The sequence below is a fragment of the Abramis brama genome, assembly GCF_963993115.1.
Source record: "Abramis brama genome assembly, chromosome: 7".
Lineage (NCBI taxonomy): Eukaryota > Metazoa > Chordata > Actinopteri > Cypriniformes > Leuciscidae > Abramis > Abramis brama.
The window spans coordinates 41008100-41028308 of record NC_139969.1 but is presented as its reverse complement, the minus strand read 5'-3'; the positions used below and the strand labels follow the sequence as shown (position 1 = coordinate 41028308).

The following is a 20209-nucleotide window of genomic DNA, read 5'->3' as shown; positions in this document are numbered from 1 at the left end:
TAAAATAAGGTGTATATCCCGCTAACCTTGTGCTTTTGTGTGCTGTACAGGGGCGGTGGGCTCGGCCTGGTCCTGGCCAGCGCTGGTTTCGGCATGCTGACAGCCCCCATCATGGAGCTGCATAACCAGAAAGGCTATTTTCTGCATCATATCATTTTCGCCTGCTGCACTCTCATCTGCATCATTTGCATCTTGCTGCTGCCAGAGACTCGCAACCAACCCCTACCAGAAACATTAGCGGATGCTGACAGTTACACACGCCAACCGTTACTGCCACCTCGCAAGCCAGGCGAGCAACGCCTTCTGCTGACCAAGTCCGACAGCCGCGAGTACGCAAGGGTCGGCGACACGCCTCTCCACGAAGCAGCCGCCACTGCCATTTCCACTATGGACTCCACTGCCTCATCCGCCATCGATCTTGCCTTGATCATTGATGCCCCTGTCCAGCAAGTCACGGGTCAGGTAGAGATGATCAGCATGAAGACCTTGACTTCTGCCCAAGAGCCCATCGAGGAGTATCCCAAATCTGCAACCACTCCGGAGTCGTCTGCCGAGGATCCTCTCCTCGCCTCTATCCCTAACACCTCTACGCCAATTACTATTCACTTGTCTAAAACAGAATCCCCTCCTGATGTTGTCCTAACTCTTCTGTCTTCTTCCCCTGCGGACTCCTCTTTGTTTAACAGTCATGCCTCTCCCTTATCGACCCAAATCCAAACTCCTACATTTGTAGATAAAGCTATTCCTCTTGCTTCGGAGATTCCCTTACCAGGGGCTAATGATTGCAACATCCAAGTTGAAGTGGACTCGTCAGGTCCTTCTTCTTCTTCACCACCGCTTGTCAGCGACGCTAGCGTACACCTGACAGCATCCTCCCCATTAGACAACGCCATTCCTCTCTGCGCAATTAACCTGTCTGATCCATCGCCTACATCCACTGGACAATCACCCAATCAGTCTTTAAATGACATTCCTCCCTCTTCCTCAATAGACTCTCCTGTTAACCTAGTCTCTGATATTCTAGCCCCTTCCCCAACACAACTCTCATTATCACCAGTACTAGACCCATCTGGTCAAGTGAATGGCATCCCAGCTTCTTCACCCATAGATTCCGGCACACCCTTGTTACACTTAGTTGCTCCACCTGCGATGAACTCCATAGCATCTGGTCCCCCTTCACCAGCTCCACTGGAGTCTGTAGGTAATGGCACAACTCTTCATGCCACTGTGGATTCAACGGCACCTCGTGCCACGAGCACGGACTCTGTTACAGCATCTGACCACCCGCTCATGGCGGACTTGACCGTTTCCTCGCCTATCGACTCAGGTATTCCTACAGACGCTGTCTTGAACATCACGGAAACCAGTGGGGAGACGTCTTCATGACGGACACATTCGCTCCACATGGCTTGATGGGCAGCCTTATTATTCTTACTGCTTCTTATCAAGAAGCAGTCCTTGCCGTGGGGAGGCATTGTTAGAAGTATTGTTATTTTCCAGCAGCCATGACCCGAGAATGGCGAAGCAAGGAGAAGGTATAAAAGGATTTGACTGAAAGGGAACAACCATGCGCAAAGAGTTTTTACTCTCCCTTGGTTTCCAAGCCTTCTTACTGTGGTGCCAGTATCTGCTTTTTTGGGGCAGCTAGATCCAAAATTCCATGCGTTATCATTGAGCTTCTATTATTAAAAACGCTAAGAACAATAGTGTCAAGTTCTTGGGTTACTCTGGAATTCCATGTAGTCTAGTGGTTAGGCTTACTCATAAATGCTTGTTTGATAGTAATTAACATTTAGGATCAAATGTGAGTAATGTTCTGTAATTAATTGACTGGAAAGAAGTTGCTATATTCAGGTGGGAATACAGCATCCGTGAGGTCCAGTATCAAAGGGAAATTTCTCAAAAACCCAACAGTGTATATTTAACGCTGGGAATGTTTGCCGATGTTGTCCTGAAGTGAACGGCAAATACCTCTATAAATTAGGTGTCAAATAAGCAGTTCATGTTCGGGAAGTATATGTGACGAACCATACGCATATTTTCAAACCTGTTGTAAAATAGATACTTGCACAGAGACTGCTCAATGGTATACGTGTGGTATGTTTTATGAAGCTAATATGTTTTGGTTGAGCTAATCGCTGATTCTGGTGGGGAAAAAATTATTTTGAGGAATACAGATGAGACTTCATGGCTGTGTAACACTGTCTGAGCGACCCACGATACACTCAATCAAGTGTAGGCAACAGACTTATTGTGAATGTGAAAAAGTTTTGTAATTTATGCTATTGTGGTACTGATGTACAGTGGTACTGACTGCTTTACTTAAAAAAAAAGGTTATGTTGTCTGTATCAATGAGTGTACGCCCATTGGTATTTTGTTACCATGTCTGTGTAAATGTATGTGGCACTTTATCGTTCACAATGACAAAAAAAGCATGTGAACATCTAAAATGAAACTTTCAATGAATGATTTCAAAGTAATGAGAACAAATATGAATTTTAAGGAATGTGTACAATTGTCATCTTTCATTTGTGGTCACTTTATACTCACAGCAATAATGTCTTTACAATATGCGACCCGTATGAGTTTAAATCATTTCAAATATCTTTTTTTTTTTTTTTATGTGTTTTGTATCCTTAATCATAGTAAAGAGCATTAATATTAAATATTAATTTTTTGATGTCTGAAATTGTCCCCTTAAATGTTGTATCATGCTTATTTGTAAGTTTGGCAACAGTTGGCCGTGATCAAGGATAAAACTACTGGAAGAAAATTTCATTAAGAAATATGGATCTAAACCTGTACTTGGCACAAAATGCAACATTACTTTGGATAACTAGGATTATTCCAATGATTGTGGGATATTTTTAATCAATCCAGCTAACATTTAGTTTCTTTTTATCTTCAATTAAAAGTATTATGGCCCTACAGTATGTAAAACTTTTAAAAACAGTTTTTGATTATTTTTTACTTTGTGTTTTGTTATTCCAAGGACAGGGGCATTTTCTTATCAAACATATGATGGCCTTCTTCTATCTGGTGACCTCCTTTAGCTTTCACTACTGTACTCCTGGTTAGATATTCAGGATATCTTGTTACATTTGATATGAAACATCACACTTTTCCATTTTTCATTTCCAATCTGATTCGTTAGCGTGATTGATTTGGCTTTGTTTTGCCTCAAACACTTTGGACGAATCTCAAAGACTCTTGTTTTTAAAAGTAGAAATCTGGACTATTCAGTCATTCAAAGAACCTAGCCAAGAACTTTGTGAGAAAAATACTTTATGTGAGTGTGCAAATACTGAAGTGAACGCTTGGTCGTGCATGAGTAACACCTCAATACTTGAGAGCAATAGAGTTACATTCAATGCTTGTGCCATTAAGCCACATGTATTATGTTGTACAATGTTATTAACATTATGTGTTATGTTGTACAATGTTATTCAGGTAGCTTCAAACATATAAAATCTAACTCTCTGAGCAAGATTGTCTTCAAAGTGTTGATTTGCCATGACAGAAGTTGATCTAAAAGAGAAAACTCACCTGAAGACTTGAATCTACTGTCTGCTATAGTGTATACTTGTGTTCTCAATGTGTCAAGACCGTAGATTAACACACAATACAATGACATGAAACTGAGCTTGTGTAGCTAGAAGTACTTGTGTTCATTTACTTTTTTGACCCAACTCTCCTCTATTAAACCAAACTTAGCATTAAGTTCATCTGTTCCTCCACTCATTATTTGACACTCCACTAAACATTAAGAGTTTTTCATTAGGGTCAAATCGGATCACAAACAAAATGATTCCTACACGCTACACAGCTCTAATTGAACAGGTTATATACTGTATGTCAGAGTTCAAATCTAATACTATGACTACACTTAATAAAGCTATATTGTGACGATTCTCTCATAATCGAGACCCATTACCATTATACATACAGAAGTCACAGCAATAAGAACAATATTCTTAATATTCTCAATTCAAAGGCTGCATCCTTCGAAGGCCGTGAAGATCGGACCGAGCGTTTTTATATGGGACGGTCCAGCCTATAGAGGATTGTTCTTGTCACCTAACTTCAACAGCTGCCGTTGTAATATCCCATAATTGTAAATATGTTAACCGTGGTCCATTTATTTATATAATAAATGCCCAGGGAAAGAAGGACGTGTAATGCATCCTTCGAAGGATGCAGCCTCTGAATTGGGACACACAACTTGTTTTCAAGTGTCACCACTTGACATGCTAGACTTGTGCGCATAGCATGTGAAGGTCGGCTGTCAATGGGAATAAATAGTGCAGTGTTTAATGCTAAATTGCTGAGGTACTGTATTCTTCACATTGTGTCCCAGACAGCAACATGGTGTCGGCCCAGATCCGGCCGTGTTGAATCCATGTGTACCACATGTGGGCCGGATCTGGGCCGACACTATGTTGCTGTCTAGGGTGGATCAACCACTATAGATTTACCTCTTTTACAGTTAGTATATTTTTTTGTAACCTCTTCCAGATTTTATAAGAACTAATTGTGGTAAAGCCAAAACATGATCTGTCATCTGTGACTCGGTTTGACCTAGAAAACTGAATTTTAGCTAGTCAATGTAAACTCTTCCAAATTCAAATTTGTGATATCTTGATATACCTCATTGACAAGGGTATTTAATACAGGTATTGCCTGAGAATGTATGCCTCGCTCCCAAGAGCACAGGCAAGAGGATGAATGTCAAAAAATTGATTGTTTTGGATTTCATGTACATTTTTTAACATACATAATGCACTTGTATATAAAGTTGTATGTGTCGTAATATACTTTAATGAATAAAATATATTTGTTGAGATATTTATTTATTTAATTACTGATGGATGTGTAAATATGTTGGCTGATAAAACAGTTTACAGAAATCTATTATAGATTATATATCTGTAATCCAGAATAATCAGTCAGCAGTTTTGTTCTGTATGGGACCAGGTTTCTCTGAATAGCTGAGAATGCCTCAGGATTTACTGCATTTGAATCAGCATACAATTTCAGTGGTAAAAAATATTGATTTACAGACAGTGTTACATTATTATTTTATTTATTTTGCAACAAATGCAATGAATGCTCATTCACAGAGGTGGGCACAAATACATGAAAATGTGTTTAAAATAAAAATAAAAACTGGTAGGGATGGGCGATATGACCAAAATCTTGCATCACAATACGAGTGAGTTTCACACTAACAAAAATATCATGATATAGTCTTTTATATATATATATAGATAGATAGATAGATAGATAGATAGATAGATAGATAGATAGATAGATAGATAGATACGTGGTGCTACGATACCAACATTTTGGATACCAGTGAAATTTCACTATTCTCAATACCAGTTTCGATACAACTGTAAAAACTAATACTAGACTAACTAATGTAAGTAAAACCTTCTCAAGCAACTATTGAAGACAAGTAAACAGTCAGTAATAATATAAATACAAAGAAACAAATGACAAGCAATAGGACAAATAAATACAACAGAACAAAGATAAGGAGTGTTGTTTTTCAGGTTGGTCTACCTAACAGTAAGAACTCATATAGAAATCGAATAAAGTAATGAAATGTAAAATGAAACACTGCATAATCTTCACTGTATAAATTAAATACACACTGATATTTGTGACCCTGGATCACAAAACCAGTCACATGGGTAAATTTTTTTAAATTGAGATTTATACATCATCTGACAGCTGAATAAATAAGCTTTCCATTGATGTATGGTTTAGGATAGGACAATATTTGGCTGAGATACAACTATTAGAAAATCTGGAATCTGAGGGTGCAAAAAAATCTAAACATTGAGAAAATCGCCTTTAAAGTTGTGCATTTATATTCGCGATTGTGCTGCATTGACTCACAAAAATAAATGTTTTATATATTTACGGTAGGAATTTTACAAAATATCTTCATGGAACATGTTCTTTACTTAATATCCTAATGATTTTTGGCATAAAAGAAAAATCGATAATTTTGACCCATACAATGTATTGTTGGCTATTGCCACAAATATACCCGTGCGACATGTGACTGGTGTTGTGATCCAGGGTCACATTTATTAAAGCTATTAAAGTTATTCAGTCTAGACCAGTGAGTGATGAGGCTGCTGTCACTTTAAGAGCGAATGCACTGATCCAATATACTCACACATCCAATTCTCCCGACGGTTTACCTTCACTCAAGACATAAACTGGCTATATATACATGAATACTCAGATTTTCACATAATTTTGTATCTATTTAAACATTAAACCGCACACAGAAAATTGCCGGTCAGTGTGCGAATACTGCATTCAAGTTCTGTTTTGTGGTCTTTTAATAACTCTTTTTAACATCAAGCATGTCCCGTTCTTTATTACTCGTTCGTTCATGTTTTTTTATCGCGCTAATGTGTCCATAACTAAAAAAAGCACTGAAAGCTGCACGGATATGCATACGTGTTATATAAACAATATAGAAGTTAAATTAATTCCACGAAATATATCGTCATATCACCCAGAAAGCAAGCAGTAGGAATGCTTTAAAGGGGTGGTATAATGCCCTTTTCACAAGATGTAAAATAAGTCTCTGATGTCCCCAGAGTGTGTGTGTGAAGTTTTAGCTCAAAATACCCCACAGATATTTTTATATAGCATGTTAAAATTGTCACTTTTTGAGGGTGAGCAAAAAAATACATTTTTGTGTCTGTCCCTTTAAATGCAAATGAGCTGCTGCTCCCGGCACAGGGGGCGGAGCTTCAATAGCTTGTGTCTTTTTACCTCACACACACATGCACTAAAAATTTCTAAAACTTTTAGGCTTTTATGTTCAAACCGGAGTCAGACAACGATGGAGAGACTCGAGAAGAAGTGACAACATGTAGAAGCAACAAGACATTTCTGAATGATTAGTTGATGAATTTATGTAGCTGATGTGTAGTTATCTTCTAGTCATTGATTAGCATATTCTGTCTTGATAATCTATAAATCACATTCCCAGAGGTTTATTCCCAGGTTTATGTAAATTATAGGATTTGTGATGTCACTAACCCGGGAGGAAGCTCGTGTAGTCTCTACCAGCCGTTTGTTGTAGTCCTTAAAAATAAATTTCTTTAAAATAAAATGTCTCCCTTTGTTTTGCGTTGTAACTTTGCAGATGTTGTTTATGCTCAAACAGCAACATTACACACTAACTTATGTTAAGAAAGTGAAATCATAATCAACCACCCCTTTAAACACATTTGACTGGCTAGTTGATAAAACCAACAACCAATTAGCTATCAAGTCTGACTAGCTAATGCTATGTTTCCCTTTTATTCCTTCATGTTGACATGTAAAGGCCCCACACAGTAACATAGTGTCGGCCCAGATCCGGCTCACATCTGGTATGTGTGGAATCCATGATGGATGGCGTTGTACAGCTGCGGCTCATGAAAGCTGGGCTCGGCCGGCCTGAACTAGTTGATACAGGAGATCAGACGCCGAATAAAGAGGAACACTGAAACACGGCCCATCCCTGTTTAGAGTACAATAACAAATGTAAAAGGATCAAGGAAAATGTGTTTTCTCAATTCATTCCCCCTTTAAATTCATCTTCAGCATTACATACAGCGGCCCAACGGTTGTACTCGTTAGTCCAGAACAACTCATTCTGAAAGAATGGATCTTCCCCTGGTTTAATAAGCTACTTGTCACACTGTTCTTGACCCCATGTTTAAGGCCTGCTGTACCTCCTGGGTTAAGTGAAGTTTCACAGTTGTAATTCTGAAAGGGATCAGAAATTGCCATACTAGAATGTCAAAAATGTCTCATTAAATATTCATGCTCCTCTTCACACAGTCAACCTTCACTAGCTGTGTGTAGTTTCAGCATCTCAGGGAAACAGTGACAGTTCAACAGATGGATAACAGTCCAAACACGCTTGTTCAGTGCTGTAGATGTTCATTTACAAAGCATTTGTCAGTCAGGGCTGTAACACCATAAAGGGGACAAGTGCCCTAATAAATGACAGTCTATCATTCGCCCCACTTGCTCCACGAAATCCAGTCCCAGACAGCAACATAGCAACAGACTTGCTTTACACCTTCAGCTGCCCAACTCAGACATATGAATGAAGAAATATGAATGCTCTGACCAGAACAGTGATTATGTGCAGAGTTTATAGTGTTCTGTGCAATGCACTGTCATCCTCATCCTCATCATCATCATCCTCATCATCATCCTCATCATCATCATCATCATCATCATCATCCTCATCATCACTGCAAGAATCCTTCCCTTTACAAAGAGTCATGTTAGTCATGTTGGAAACTTTGTGTAAAAACCCACACCGCAACATAGAGTCGGCCCAGATCCGGCCCACATCTGGTACACGTGGATTCCTCACATACCAGATGTGGGCCGACACCATATTGCTGTCAGGGAATAAAACAATTTATTTGCCATAGTAGCCCATCACAAAAGAGTTTTATTTTATACATTTATTCCATGTTTACAATTTCCCTTTATTTCATCACAAAATGCTATTAAACACTTAATGACTTTTTGGGCAACGGAGAGTAAAAATAACTAATTTAGAGCAATCGATTAAAAACCTATAAGCTGCTCCTCGTGGCTAAGCATGTAAAATGTATGTTATTGCCAAGAGATTAAAGTTATGACTGTTGATTTCTTTATTTGAGTGTCTGGATCTACAGTAGTTGCTTTACAGTAGAGTCTCGCTGCCCTCTGCAGGAAAGAATTGGGAGTAAACAAATACATATGCGTTTAGAGTGTTGACTAGGAAAAAACTAGGAATACAACTTGTTTAGTAATTAACTAATTTAATATTATGTGGCAGGCGCGTGCGTTCTGTCGTAAGCGTTGACTCAGCATTTGGAACGCTCGCGTCGAACGCGTCACAGAGCACGAGTGACACGCGCACGCGCTGCTGCAGCACTTCCACTGCATCAAACCCGCGGCTCCTGATTGGCTGAGAGCGAGAGAGATAAAGCTGAGAGTGAAGTAGACCTCAGATCGAGAGGCAGAGTCGCATCAGCTGCAGAGACACACACACACAGACACAGCATCCTTCCAGCATCACACACACAGCTGAGCACCATGAGGGAGATCGTTCATATCCAGGCCGGCCAGTGCGGCAACCAGATCGGTGCCAAGGTAAGATATAGCCTTTGTGTTCATATCTCAAAGTTTTTCTTAGACTGTGATTTTACCTTCTATTGCAGAAGGTGGAATTAAAAGAAAAGTGCTTATTTTGCTATACGCATGAACATGGTGAAGGCGATTGTTTAGTGGCATCATGTGTCCTGGATGGGTGTGGTGAGCAGACCCTCAGTGGCTCCTGTGCTGAGAGCCGCAGTGTGCGTCATGCACAACCAGACATCTATTCACCTCTAAACCTGCTTTATCATCAGCATCAGTGTGCTCATTTCACAGCATTAAACCTGCTTTATCATCATCAGTGTGCTCATTTCACAACTGCACATCTATTCAGCATTAAACCTGCATTATCAATAACAGAGTGCGTCATCTCACAGCATTAAACCTGCATTCTCATCCCTGCGTTTCAGTTCTGGGAGGTGATCAGTGATGAACACGGCATTGATCCCACTGGCAGTTATCAAGGTGACAGTGAACTGCAGCTGGAGAGGATAAGTGTTTATTACAATGAGGCGTCTGGTAAGTCAGATATCTGCTTTTTGCTGTGAGTTTTGCATGTATTTTTTGGGTCATGGGGTCCAGATGGCCAGTTTTCCCAGCTCTGGTCCCCTGATCATAGACTGCAGCTGTCAGTTATTGACTATTTCAGAAGCCCGTCTGACCTCCTTCTTATACCTATAGGCTACATTACAGATTTTAAATCGAACATCAGATTGCGTTATTTAAAGATTGTGGGGTATTAGCACAATCATTCAACAGCACCCAGACGTGTCTTTGTGTTTCTGGAGAGAGGAGTAGATCTGTAGCTGCTGATGTCAATAAAAGGGTGGAGCAGGGTATGAAGATGGATGACTCTGCGTTTTACCAGGGTCAGCATTTACTAGACAGACATGAGATCAGTGTAGACGGGGTATTTAATTATGCATATATTAAATTCATTTATAAAAAAATAATGCATTTAATGCACCTATTGTATTTCATTAATTTGAATAGAGGCTCTGGATCTTGGTTTTAGGTTGAATTTTTTCTTTTCTTTGTATGTTTACACCAAGCCTATTTTATTTCACAGGAAACAAATATGTCCCTCGTGCCATCCTGGTGGACCTGGAGCCTGGCACTATGGACTCGGTCCGCTCTGGCCCATTTGGACAAATCTTCAGGCCAGATAATTTTGTGTTTGGTATGTTTATCACATATTTGATTTTGAACATCTGTGAATTTACGAGATTCTAATTGGTTGCTTACAAAAAAAATCAAAAAAAAAAATCTACAGAATCAAGTGCTCTTTTTTTACGTGACAGAAGATGTTGAGCTCCAAAAGCACCATAAAAGCAGACAATACAATTTGTGTGCAAAATTCCACATCTTCTAAAGCTATAGAATAGATTTAAAGCTTTATAAACGGGCTGAAATTTGCTTGTTATTCACTGAAAATCTTCCCCTCTGCCATACTTCTCAATCCAGTCATTCGATTAAAATATACTGGGCATGCATTTTATTTTTTGCTGCCATTTGCATGCAGACAAGCTGGTGATTGAATGATCAAAATTGAAGGACCACTAGGTAGTGTGCATGCATTGAATTCATCCATTCATGCGCAATATCAATTAAGTATACTTTGAAAGGCTTAAGGCCCAGATACACTTCAGGCAGAATCTAAGAATGAATGACGTCATTTCAAACTAAATCTGGACAAAAAAAAAGTCCTTTTGAAGTTTCTTTCGGTGGTTTGAAACCTCCTGCCAGCACAACGTTTTTTCAAAAAACTGTTAAAACCCTTCGAACTGCATGCAGTTGGTCCATGACGATTGCTTAATACATGGGTGGGGCTCGAGGCTCCTCCCTCTCTTTAGACGTAAATCTCTTCAGCTTCTACAAGAACACACTGAACAGCTGCTTTATAGCTGAATGTGGGTGCAGTTATTACTGAAATTCTGATTCCTGAAACTGCAGAATTTTCCAGACTCCATTCCCAGCGGCGTGGGAAGCATGTGCAACCAGTATACCGTTCGTCATGTATTCCGAATTTCTTAACAGTAAATTACGCAAAATTACATCCAACTAACCCTAAACCAAATCCTAATCCTACCCTAACCCTATAGTAAGTGCATGTAGTTAATTAATATTACTCAGTACTAATATATAATTACACTGTAACAATGACACCTTAAAGTAAAGTGTAACCCTTTATTTTAAGGTGTCATTGTTACAGTGTAATTATATATTAGTACTGAGTAATATTCATTAACTACATGCACTTACTATAGGGTTATTTATTACTGATATTACTATGGTAAGTACATGTAACATATGTAACAAGGACACTGTAAAATAAAATGTTGCCGTGTTTATTAGTACCGTTTGTTATTTGGACCCTGAAATGGTGACGCATGACATCAGACTTGATGATCGGATTGGGAAGAAAAGATTATTGCACCTTCCACCAAAAATAATATAGAATTCATAGACAATTGGAAAAGTTTTTGGGGCAGACCTGACCTGTTGAAAAGAGATGGTATTCATCCCTCCTGGGATGGTGCTGCTCTTCTCTCTAGTAATATGGCACATAGTCTTAGAGCTCAAACATGACAATCTGGGGCTTTAGGTCAGAGAGCAGACAGACTGGCTAAACCGGCCGTCTGCTAGCGGCCTCGCGTCACCAAGGTCAGATAAATCTCATCACATAGAGAATCTTTCACCTATATATCATCATATAGAGACTGTGTCTGTTCCCCGAATTAGGAAATACAAAAAACTTCCAAACGCATTTAAGGGTAAAAATTTAATTGATGTTCAACAAATAAAAAACAGATATAATACAAATGAGCAAATGTTAAAGCTCAGGTGGCTGAATATACAATCCCTTACACTTCATTGTTAATGATATTATTATAGATTATAACCTAGATGTGCTGTGTTTGACAGAAACCTGGCTAAAACGATTACATTAATTTAAGTCCACGCCGCAAGATTACTGTCATAAACATGAACCTCGTCTGAAAGGCAAAGGGTTGCTGTAAATTGTTGCTGTAATTTATAGTAATATTTTCAGAATTACTAAGAAGTCTAGTTTCAAATATAATTCTTTTGAAGTGTTGGTGCTTAATGTAACACTATCTAGTGTAAATGATAAATCACGTTTGAGATTTGTGCTGGCTACTGTATACAGGCCACCAGGGCACCATACAGACTTTATCAAAGAATTTGCTGACTTTCTATCAGAGTTAGTATTGACTGCAGATAAAGTACTAATTGTTGGTGATTTTAATATACACATCGATAATGAAAAAGATGCATTGGGTTTGGCATTTAAAGCCATTGTAAACTCAATTGGAGTTGGACAACACGTGTCAGGACCTACTCACCGTCGTAATCATTCTCTAGATCTAATATTATCACACAGAATCAATGTTGATGCCGTTGAAATTCTGCAGCAGAGCGATGACATCTCAGATCATTATCTAGTCTTAGGAAAGCAGTAAAGTGGCAATTGTTGAGAATATTATATGGACTACTTTTATGGTGCTGTTCCTGTCAAAGCTCAACGGCCCACCCTTATATCCATACTGAAAAACAGTACTCTGGGGTATATTTTGTGTTCCACAGAGGGAAAAGTCAACAGCATGAGGGCGAGTAAATACTGACACTTAAAGCCGGGTGCACACTGTGCAATTTTAGCCACGATTTGGCCATCTGAGACAAATTTTGCAAATCCTAAAAGATTCTTCTGTCCTAGGCTAAAATCTGAAGTTTTTGATCCATAGTTTGACATGTTCATGACAGCCGATTAATGACCATTGCGATCAAAGTTTACCTCTGACGAAATTCTGGCAGCGTCAGAAGATTTGACTCTCAGTCCTGCAGTGTGACTTCTCCTACGACGACCGTCAAATTGTCTTCGTTTAAAAAAAAAAAAAAGCCGTGACCAAAATTAACGTTAGAGATTTCTTTGTAGCTTTCTTTACATCGATTGATGTAAAACTCCGGCCGAGTTTTCTTACGTGCGTCCGTTTTCAACATGTCTTGATTGTCATCCAGTCTGATATTAATAACAACTGAGATCTTACTGTGTGACATGACTTAAGGTGATGGTACACTGGGTAACTTTTTGAGCAATGTTGCTGAGCAATGTTGCCGTCAACCCACGACCAATCTAAATGATCCAGATAGCAATTTGTTGCCCATTCTCAATGTGAAAGTGCCCAAACAACAATCGCTCGGCAACATTGCTCAAAAAGTTGCCCCATGTATCATCACCTTTACAGCGAGGATCAGGTTCATACAGTCTGACAAGGAACAATCGTAAAGGACTATTATAAATCACACATTGTGCACCCGGCTTAATTTGTGGTTCAACTAACCCTTTAACTCAATACTTGAAGTCAGTGTTATTGATTTTATCAAGTTAAAACTGGGACACATGGGCTTTCTTTCAGGTCAAAGCGGAGCTGGGAACAATTGGGCCAAAGGCCACTACACAGAGGGAGCGGAGTTGGTGGACTCAGTGCTGGACGTGGTGAGGAAGGAGTCGGAGAACTGCGACTGCCTGCAGGGCTTCCAGCTCACACACTCCCTGGGGGGGGGCACCGGCTCCGGCATGGGCACTCTCCTCATCAGCAAGATCCGCGAGGAGTATCCCGACCGGATCATGAACACTTTCAGCGTCATGCCTTCACCCAAAGTGTCCGACACAGTGGTGGAGCCCTACAATGCGACACTCTCTGTGCATCAACTGGTGGAGAACACCGACGAGACCTTCTGCATTGACAACGAAGCCCTCTACGATATTTGCTTTCGCACTCTCAAACTCACCACTCCTACTTACGGCGACCTGAACCACCTTGTTTCGGCGACCATGAGCGGAGTCACCACTTGCCTGCGATTCCCCGGTCAACTTAACGCTGACTTGCGCAAGCTGGCCGTCAACATGGTGCCCTTCCCTCGCCTCCACTTCTTCATGCCTGGTTTCGCTCCTCTGACAAGTCGTGGAAGCCAGCAGTACCGTGCCCTTTCAGTGCCAGAGCTCACGCAGCAGATGTTCGACGCCAAGAACATGATGGCGGCCTGCGACCCGCGCCACGGACGATACCTCACAGTTGCTGCCATCTTCCGAGGACGCATGTCCATGAAGGAGGTGGACGAGCAGATGCTGAGCGTTCAGAACAAGAACAGTAGCTACTTCGTGGAATGGATCCCCAACAATGTCAAGACCGCAGTCTGCGACATCCCACCACGCGGGCTCAAAATGTCCGCCACGTTCATCGGCAATAGCACGGCCATTCAAGAGCTGTTCCGCAGGATTTCAGAGCAGTTCACCGCCATGTTCAGACGCAAGGCTTTCCTGCACTGGTACACTGGCGAGGGAATGGACGAGATGGAGTTCACAGAGGCCGAGAGCAACATGAACGACCTGGTCTCCGAGTACCAGCAGTACCAAGACGCCACTGCGGATGAAGTGGGCGAGTATGAGGAGGACGATCTTGAAGAGGAGGAGGACGCTCGTCATTGAGTCAGCTCCCGAAGCGATGCTCGCTGCAGAGCCAGGCGACGTCCAGTAATGGGTGGAACTTGATCTAGTCCGGCTTCACCTCTGTGGAGCTTAACCGAATTAAGTTTAGGGATAGGGTTAGGGTGTGGCTGGACCTTCAAGCTCCACCCATTATGTCCAGAGAGATGGATCTGGACGTCAAGCTCCACCCATTGGCTCTGCCGTGAGCAGCCTCTCCAAACAGCTGATAGCCATGTGGTTTCCCATGTAGTTTTCAAAACCTTTGCATCTAGTTTATCTAAAAAAATTCCATAGCAATGCAAACAGTGCCGCTATATCATAATTCAAAAGGTGCTATTGTGTTTAATTGATGTTCAGAAAAGATACGAGCGAACGGTCATTCAGTGAACAGCGATCAGTCCATCTTAGGTAAACTTACGATATGTTTTGTAACATATGCTTCAAACTGCAGTTGCCATGTTAAAAAAAAAATAAAGAAGTCACTAATAAAAATGACCCGGTCTCTTGTCAAAAATGGTTCAATTCAAGTTTACACATTCATTCATTGCTCTCATTTGTGAAACTCAAATATAACAAATTCAAATCAAATAATTTACGGAAGAATGGTTTTACCGGTTTACACAGAAAAAAACAGTGTCACAACAAGGGGTGTCCAGTCCTGCTACTCTAGGGATACTTTCCGGCAAAGTTTAGCTCCAACTCACCTCCCTGGAAGTTTCTAGTCATCCAGAATACCTTGATTAGCTGGTTCAGGTGTATTTGTTTGGGGCTAGAACTAAACTTTGCTGGAAGGTGGCCCTTCAGGAGCAGGACTGGACACCAATGTCTTAAGCTAAGAAAAACCTTAGTTATGTCACGACAACTCTTTGAGTGCTTGGCATGGTAATGGACCATTAAAATGTTTGGTCTTGGCGGAACAGAGCTGTTACTGCCAATACTTACACCTGTCTGCTGTGAGCAAGCAAGACATGCTGTTGAATTACCCGTAGCAGATCTATACAGGTGGAGCTGAGGAAGGTGGAGGGTTTCTGAAAACACACTGCAACAGCAAATGCTGACCAGTATTTAAAGCTTGAGCTGTGAGCTCATTGGCTACTGATACAGAAGAACCAATCAGCTGTGCCCTATAGGGAATGACGTGATTGACTGCGCCATCTAGAATTTCATGACAAAGCTTTGTATTCATACTTAAATTTTTTTAACCAGGTTCAGGTCCAAACTGAAGCTTGTTACATTTTTTCTTCAATTCCAGCATAATATGCAGAACTACCAGTTTGTTGACCAAGGGCAAAAGGGGGAGGTTGATGGGAAAGATCTCTTAATACATGCACACACCTTTATACATTCAACTAGTTATGAGGTTCCCTTTTCACTGGATCAAAGTAGCAGTTTTGGTTTACCACCATATTATAAAATTTCCAAGTGATAAAGGCGAGGACTAAAATATACTATGACTTTCACCCAGATTTTCTGCCCCATTTACAGTATGGAGGAGTCGAAGCTAGAGTCATTCTGCAGATTTCAGCCAGTCTGAATTGACAGATTTCAAAGAAAATCAGAGTTTATGTTGGATACCATTTTTTTACCTTCAGACTATGGCTGCATTCACATTGCACAGTTTAAGTGACCCAATTCCCACTTTTTCCTCCAATGTGGCACAGATCGGATATAGCCCATGAACGTGTAAGCAAAAAATATAGCCAATAGTGTACCAATTGAGGCTGCATAAAGGTAAATGGGATTTGGTCCAGCTTATGGAGGATTGCTATTGTCCTGACAGCTGATGAGCGCCAGTAACGTTTGTTCTAGAAAGTTCAATTCAACTGTCTGAACACAAAACAAGGTTAGTTTATCTTCGTCAATTTATGCACATAAGGGTATAATCTCTAGAAATTCTATAAAATTGCATTTTAGTAAGACGTAAAAAAATTTAACCACTTTAAAAGTTTTTTTTTTTTTTTTTTACATTTGGATCACTAGATCTTAAAGTTGAAACCCATTACTTTCTAAAAGTGTAATCTGGCATTTTCTCTAAAAGAAAAAAAATGCTGTCATCATCAGCTCTCGATGAATCTTGGGATAGTCTGCTCTGTAAAGCATCCACTCCTTCTGTCCTTCTTGGCCCAGGAAACAAAGGATGCATTTGTAGGCTGCATTTAAAGGAGCCTTTGAATCAGGCCAGTCTTCATCACGCCACTGTGACGCACTCGGCCCGGGAATGCAGCCTTCGAAGGACGCAGCCTCTGAATTTGGACACAGCTATTGTTTATGTTATGCTTCTCCTAGCAACACGGCACATGCTCCTGCAGGAGTTTGTTGCTCACTTAGGCCCTGTCTACATCTGGCATTAAGATGCATTCTGGTTGATCCGATCACAAGACGATGAGAGAGACATTCCTGTTTACATCTTTTGTTTTAAACCGTCTCTTTTATCATTACCTGTTACCAATGACAAAATCATCTAGTGTTTTAAAATCTGATTTTAAAAGTTGTGGTGAATTTCAGCATTTAACCATTTTGACCAGTTGTTGTACACCTGAATGAAGGCAGATCTGAATGTGATTGGCTCGACTGCAGTGTCGTATTGTAAGACCAGTAACATGCATCAAGAAAAACAACAGTCAATATCCATTTCACGCTAACTTTAAAAACACAAGAGATCTTTTTGTTTTTTATCTCTTTCAAACTTTATTGCATTGAAGTGAAGAAATCAGTCTTCAAGTGTGTAAACATGGATTCTAAAAGTATTTTAAACTCTACCAAAGACATTCTTGATTTTCTCAATATAAATATTCAACATTCAAGTGGAAAAGATTTAACTAAAAACCCATTTCATGTTTTGCATTAAAAGAGATGCAATTAATGAATAGTACGTAACATCCCTCAATTATGATAAAAGTACAAAACTGAGCAATTCTAAATGTGAAATCCAGCCCAAGACGAGATTGTTTTAGCAACAATATAATGGCAAATCAATATCCACTTATATTAATATTTAAAAGCTACATTAAACATTGCTCCTCTTAAAAGTGCTTTATGAACTAATGCAACATTCACAGCCCACACACACATCACACAATCTGACGGCTGTGTTCTTAAATTATTCTTGTTATTTCTACAATACAAAAAAACACATTGGCCACTTTACATGTTTGTCATTATGAGATTCAGAAGTGGAAAATGATTGTCTCGGAGATCAATTTGATCCAGCTAAGCACACCATGTGTTTTATTGAACCCTAAAGCACATCAGAGGAGCAGCAGTGATGGGGATGAGAGGACGACTCCTGTGACGCTGGCATGAGCAGTGGAGTGTGTCTTCAGTAGTGTAACACTGACGTACCGTCGTCAGATGGGGCTGTTCTCATCTCGGACCAGTGAGATGACGCTGCAGTCTGTAGAGCAACTGCGCAGACGTGACTTGCTCAACATCTCAGCGCTCTGACACTTCCCGTGGCCTCTGCGGGACACACAAAACACACGTGGAGTTACAGTGGATACTTGTTCACTTCTCCTACACCATCCTATATTCTCCAAAGCCACACTTGAGAGCATGTGTGTGCGAGTGTCTGTCTCGGGTCTGAAAACACCAAAGCTCAGTGCTCTTAACACACACTCTCTCTAATATCACTTCAGAACGGTATTTGAAGCCACATTATTCATGTTCAGGAACTCCTGTGCCTCCAACACACAATATTTCAAGGACAACTTTATAGTGTGCATTAAAGTGATTAACAATTTATTTGTAAAATGTAGTGTTGCACAATATATTGCTGCAGAGATGTGTATTTTGTAGGGCTGTGCAAGGATTAATTGTATCCAAAATAAAAGTTTGTGTTTGTATAATATGTGTGTGTGTACTGTGTAGAGTTATTTTGTATGTATGTATACATTTAAGAAATATTTGCATTTATATATACAAAATAACTCTACACAGTACACACACATATTATACAAACACAAACTTTTATTTTGGATGCGATTAATCATTGCACAGCCCTAGTATGCACCATAATTAATTGAGTTGTTACATTAGAACTACTGAACACGTCCAGAAGTTTATTTGAACTTTATACGCGTTTTAAGTTGCTAGTCAGCGACCACATTTTTGATCATATTCACAAAACGTATGGCCTTCAGAATACTATATGAATATGCAAACAGTGAACATCAAGAGAAAGAACAGAGCCTCTGCTTTTAAACAAAACAAAAAACATTTTATTCTAGCTTCAGTCATTGGTTTTTAAATCAACACTTGAATATTTCATTTAAAAAAAAAAAAAATGAAACCAAAAACAGACTTGAGTGCATCAATAAAGATCAATACTTTATTGTCTACAATAAAGCTCTGTAAAACACACTAAGTGTGTCCTGTGATGGATTTTTTAAAATAAAATAATAAACTAATCATAATTCTAACATCCAACATTACTGCTCCTACAGGCCTAACATTCTAACACTTGAAGAGCAAAATGTACTCTGTTGATGTGTTGAAACCAGTGGAAGCTTTGAGATGCTGGCTAGACAATATCAGAAATATAATAGTCTATGATAGTCTAATGGCATATTGAGTAATCAAATAAACTGCTAACCTCTTGCATTTGTTTAATGATTTTGAGATCTAAATCTGCTCTAACAGTAACAGAGGGCGGAGTGGGGGCTTGTTTTGCACAGATTGAACCAATCATATTGAAGGAAAATGATCACGAGTAACAGGTGATGTTATTCTCACTGCTGTATACAGCTATCCTCTAAAAGCATGATGTTTTCTCTCTGGGACAGATTCTCTGAGAACTGCTCGAGAACTCTCCCGGCCGTGATTAGATCATCTGTCTGGTTATTGCTGCGCAGCAAGTTAGGTAGTGGAGCAAGTTAACAGATCAGTGAGACACTAAAGACCTTATTCCCGAGTGATCGAGTCGAACGTCGTCTCGCTCCCTTTGACTCAGTGTGAGACTCTTAGGCGGGGTCAGGCTACTATAATTCTTAGGCATTTTATGCGGTCAGAAAATATAGGAGTCAACCAACACCAGTCACCGGAGTGTAATTTTGCAGGTGTCAGGGACACTTGGTTCAACTGAAGTCAGGTTCTACCACAGTCCCATTGGGAAAAAAAAAGTTCTACACACACTTTGGGTTTATGACCTCTTGAACACTTGAGCCGAATCCCAGAAGTACATCATGTAAAGTAGACAAGTTATCAAGAGCAATCAAAGACTGCAAGTGTGGCTAGGGGGACTGGACCTTCAGAAGACTTCATCCATCTGGACTATTTCACAATGCTTTCTGACAGTGTGTTAGTTCATTGTGACCATGTTTTTCAAGCTCCAAAATGATGACAGAGCTTAAAGACATTAATAAAGGTTCCTAAACTCATTTTGTGTTCCACTGAAAAAAAACAAAAAAATAGTCACATGTTGGTTTGGGAGGAACATTTCTTTAAAGGGGACCTATCAAGCCCCTTTTCACAAGACATAACATAAGTCTCAGGTGTCCACAGAGTGTGTCTGAACCTTCAGC

The 20209-nt window shown here is 40.0% G+C and overlaps 4 protein-coding genes across 8 annotated transcripts in view; 2 read left to right on the top strand and 2 right to left on the bottom strand.

Moving 5' to 3' along the window:
- Nucleotides 1-4842, top strand: part of LOC311087286 (solute carrier family 22 member 23) — a 54119-nt gene extending 49277 nt beyond the window's left edge. For all 3 annotated transcript variants that reach the window (XM_084120592.1, XM_084120591.1, XM_084120590.1), the window contains one exon: nt 51-4842. In XM_084120592.1, coding sequence (XP_083976718.1) covers nt 51-1386 — 1336 coding nt within the window. In that variant the 3' untranslated portion in view covers nt 1387-4842. The remainder of the gene's footprint in view (nt 1-50) is intronic.
- ccdc13 (coiled-coil domain containing 13) overlaps nt 1-20209 on the bottom strand; it is a gene marked incomplete at its 3' end in the record, with an annotated part of 264989 nt that overhangs the window by 133440 nt on the left and 111340 nt on the right.
- tubb2 (tubulin, beta 2A class IIa) lies at nt 9001-15185 on the top strand. The gene is made up of 4 exons (XM_084120601.1): nt 9001-9178; nt 9592-9700; nt 10251-10361; nt 13618-15185. The coding sequence occupies exons 1-4, from the start codon at nt 9122-9124 to the stop codon at nt 14688-14690; spliced, it is 1350 nt and encodes a 449-aa protein (XP_083976727.1). The 5' UTR covers nt 9001-9121; the 3' UTR covers nt 14691-15185.
- Nucleotides 17353-20209, bottom strand: part of ssx2ipa (synovial sarcoma, X breakpoint 2 interacting protein a) — a 30486-nt gene continuing 27629 nt past the window's right edge. For all 3 annotated transcript variants that reach the window (XM_084120598.1, XM_084120599.1, XM_084120600.1), the window contains exon 14: nt 17353-18149. In XM_084120598.1, the coding sequence (XP_083976724.1) occupies nt 18038-18149 (112 nt within the window). In that variant the 3' untranslated portion in view covers nt 17353-18037. The remainder of the gene's footprint in view (nt 18150-20209) is intronic.

What these genes read in the sequence shown, in the direction of transcription:
- tubb2 (XM_084120601.1), top strand. Translation starts at nt 9,122, where the DNA reads ATGAGGGAGATCGTTCATATCCAGGCCGGCCAGTGCGGCAACCAGATC. An exon ending in TTATTACAATGAGGCGTCTG is followed by an intron (nt 9,701 to 10,250) that starts GTAAGTCAGATA and finishes TTTATTTCACAG; the next exon opens with GAAACAAATATGTCCCTCGT. An exon ending in GCCAGATAATTTTGTGTTTG is followed by an intron (nt 10,362 to 13,617) that starts GTATGTTTATCA and finishes GCTTTCTTTCAG; the next exon opens with GTCAAAGCGGAGCTGGGAAC.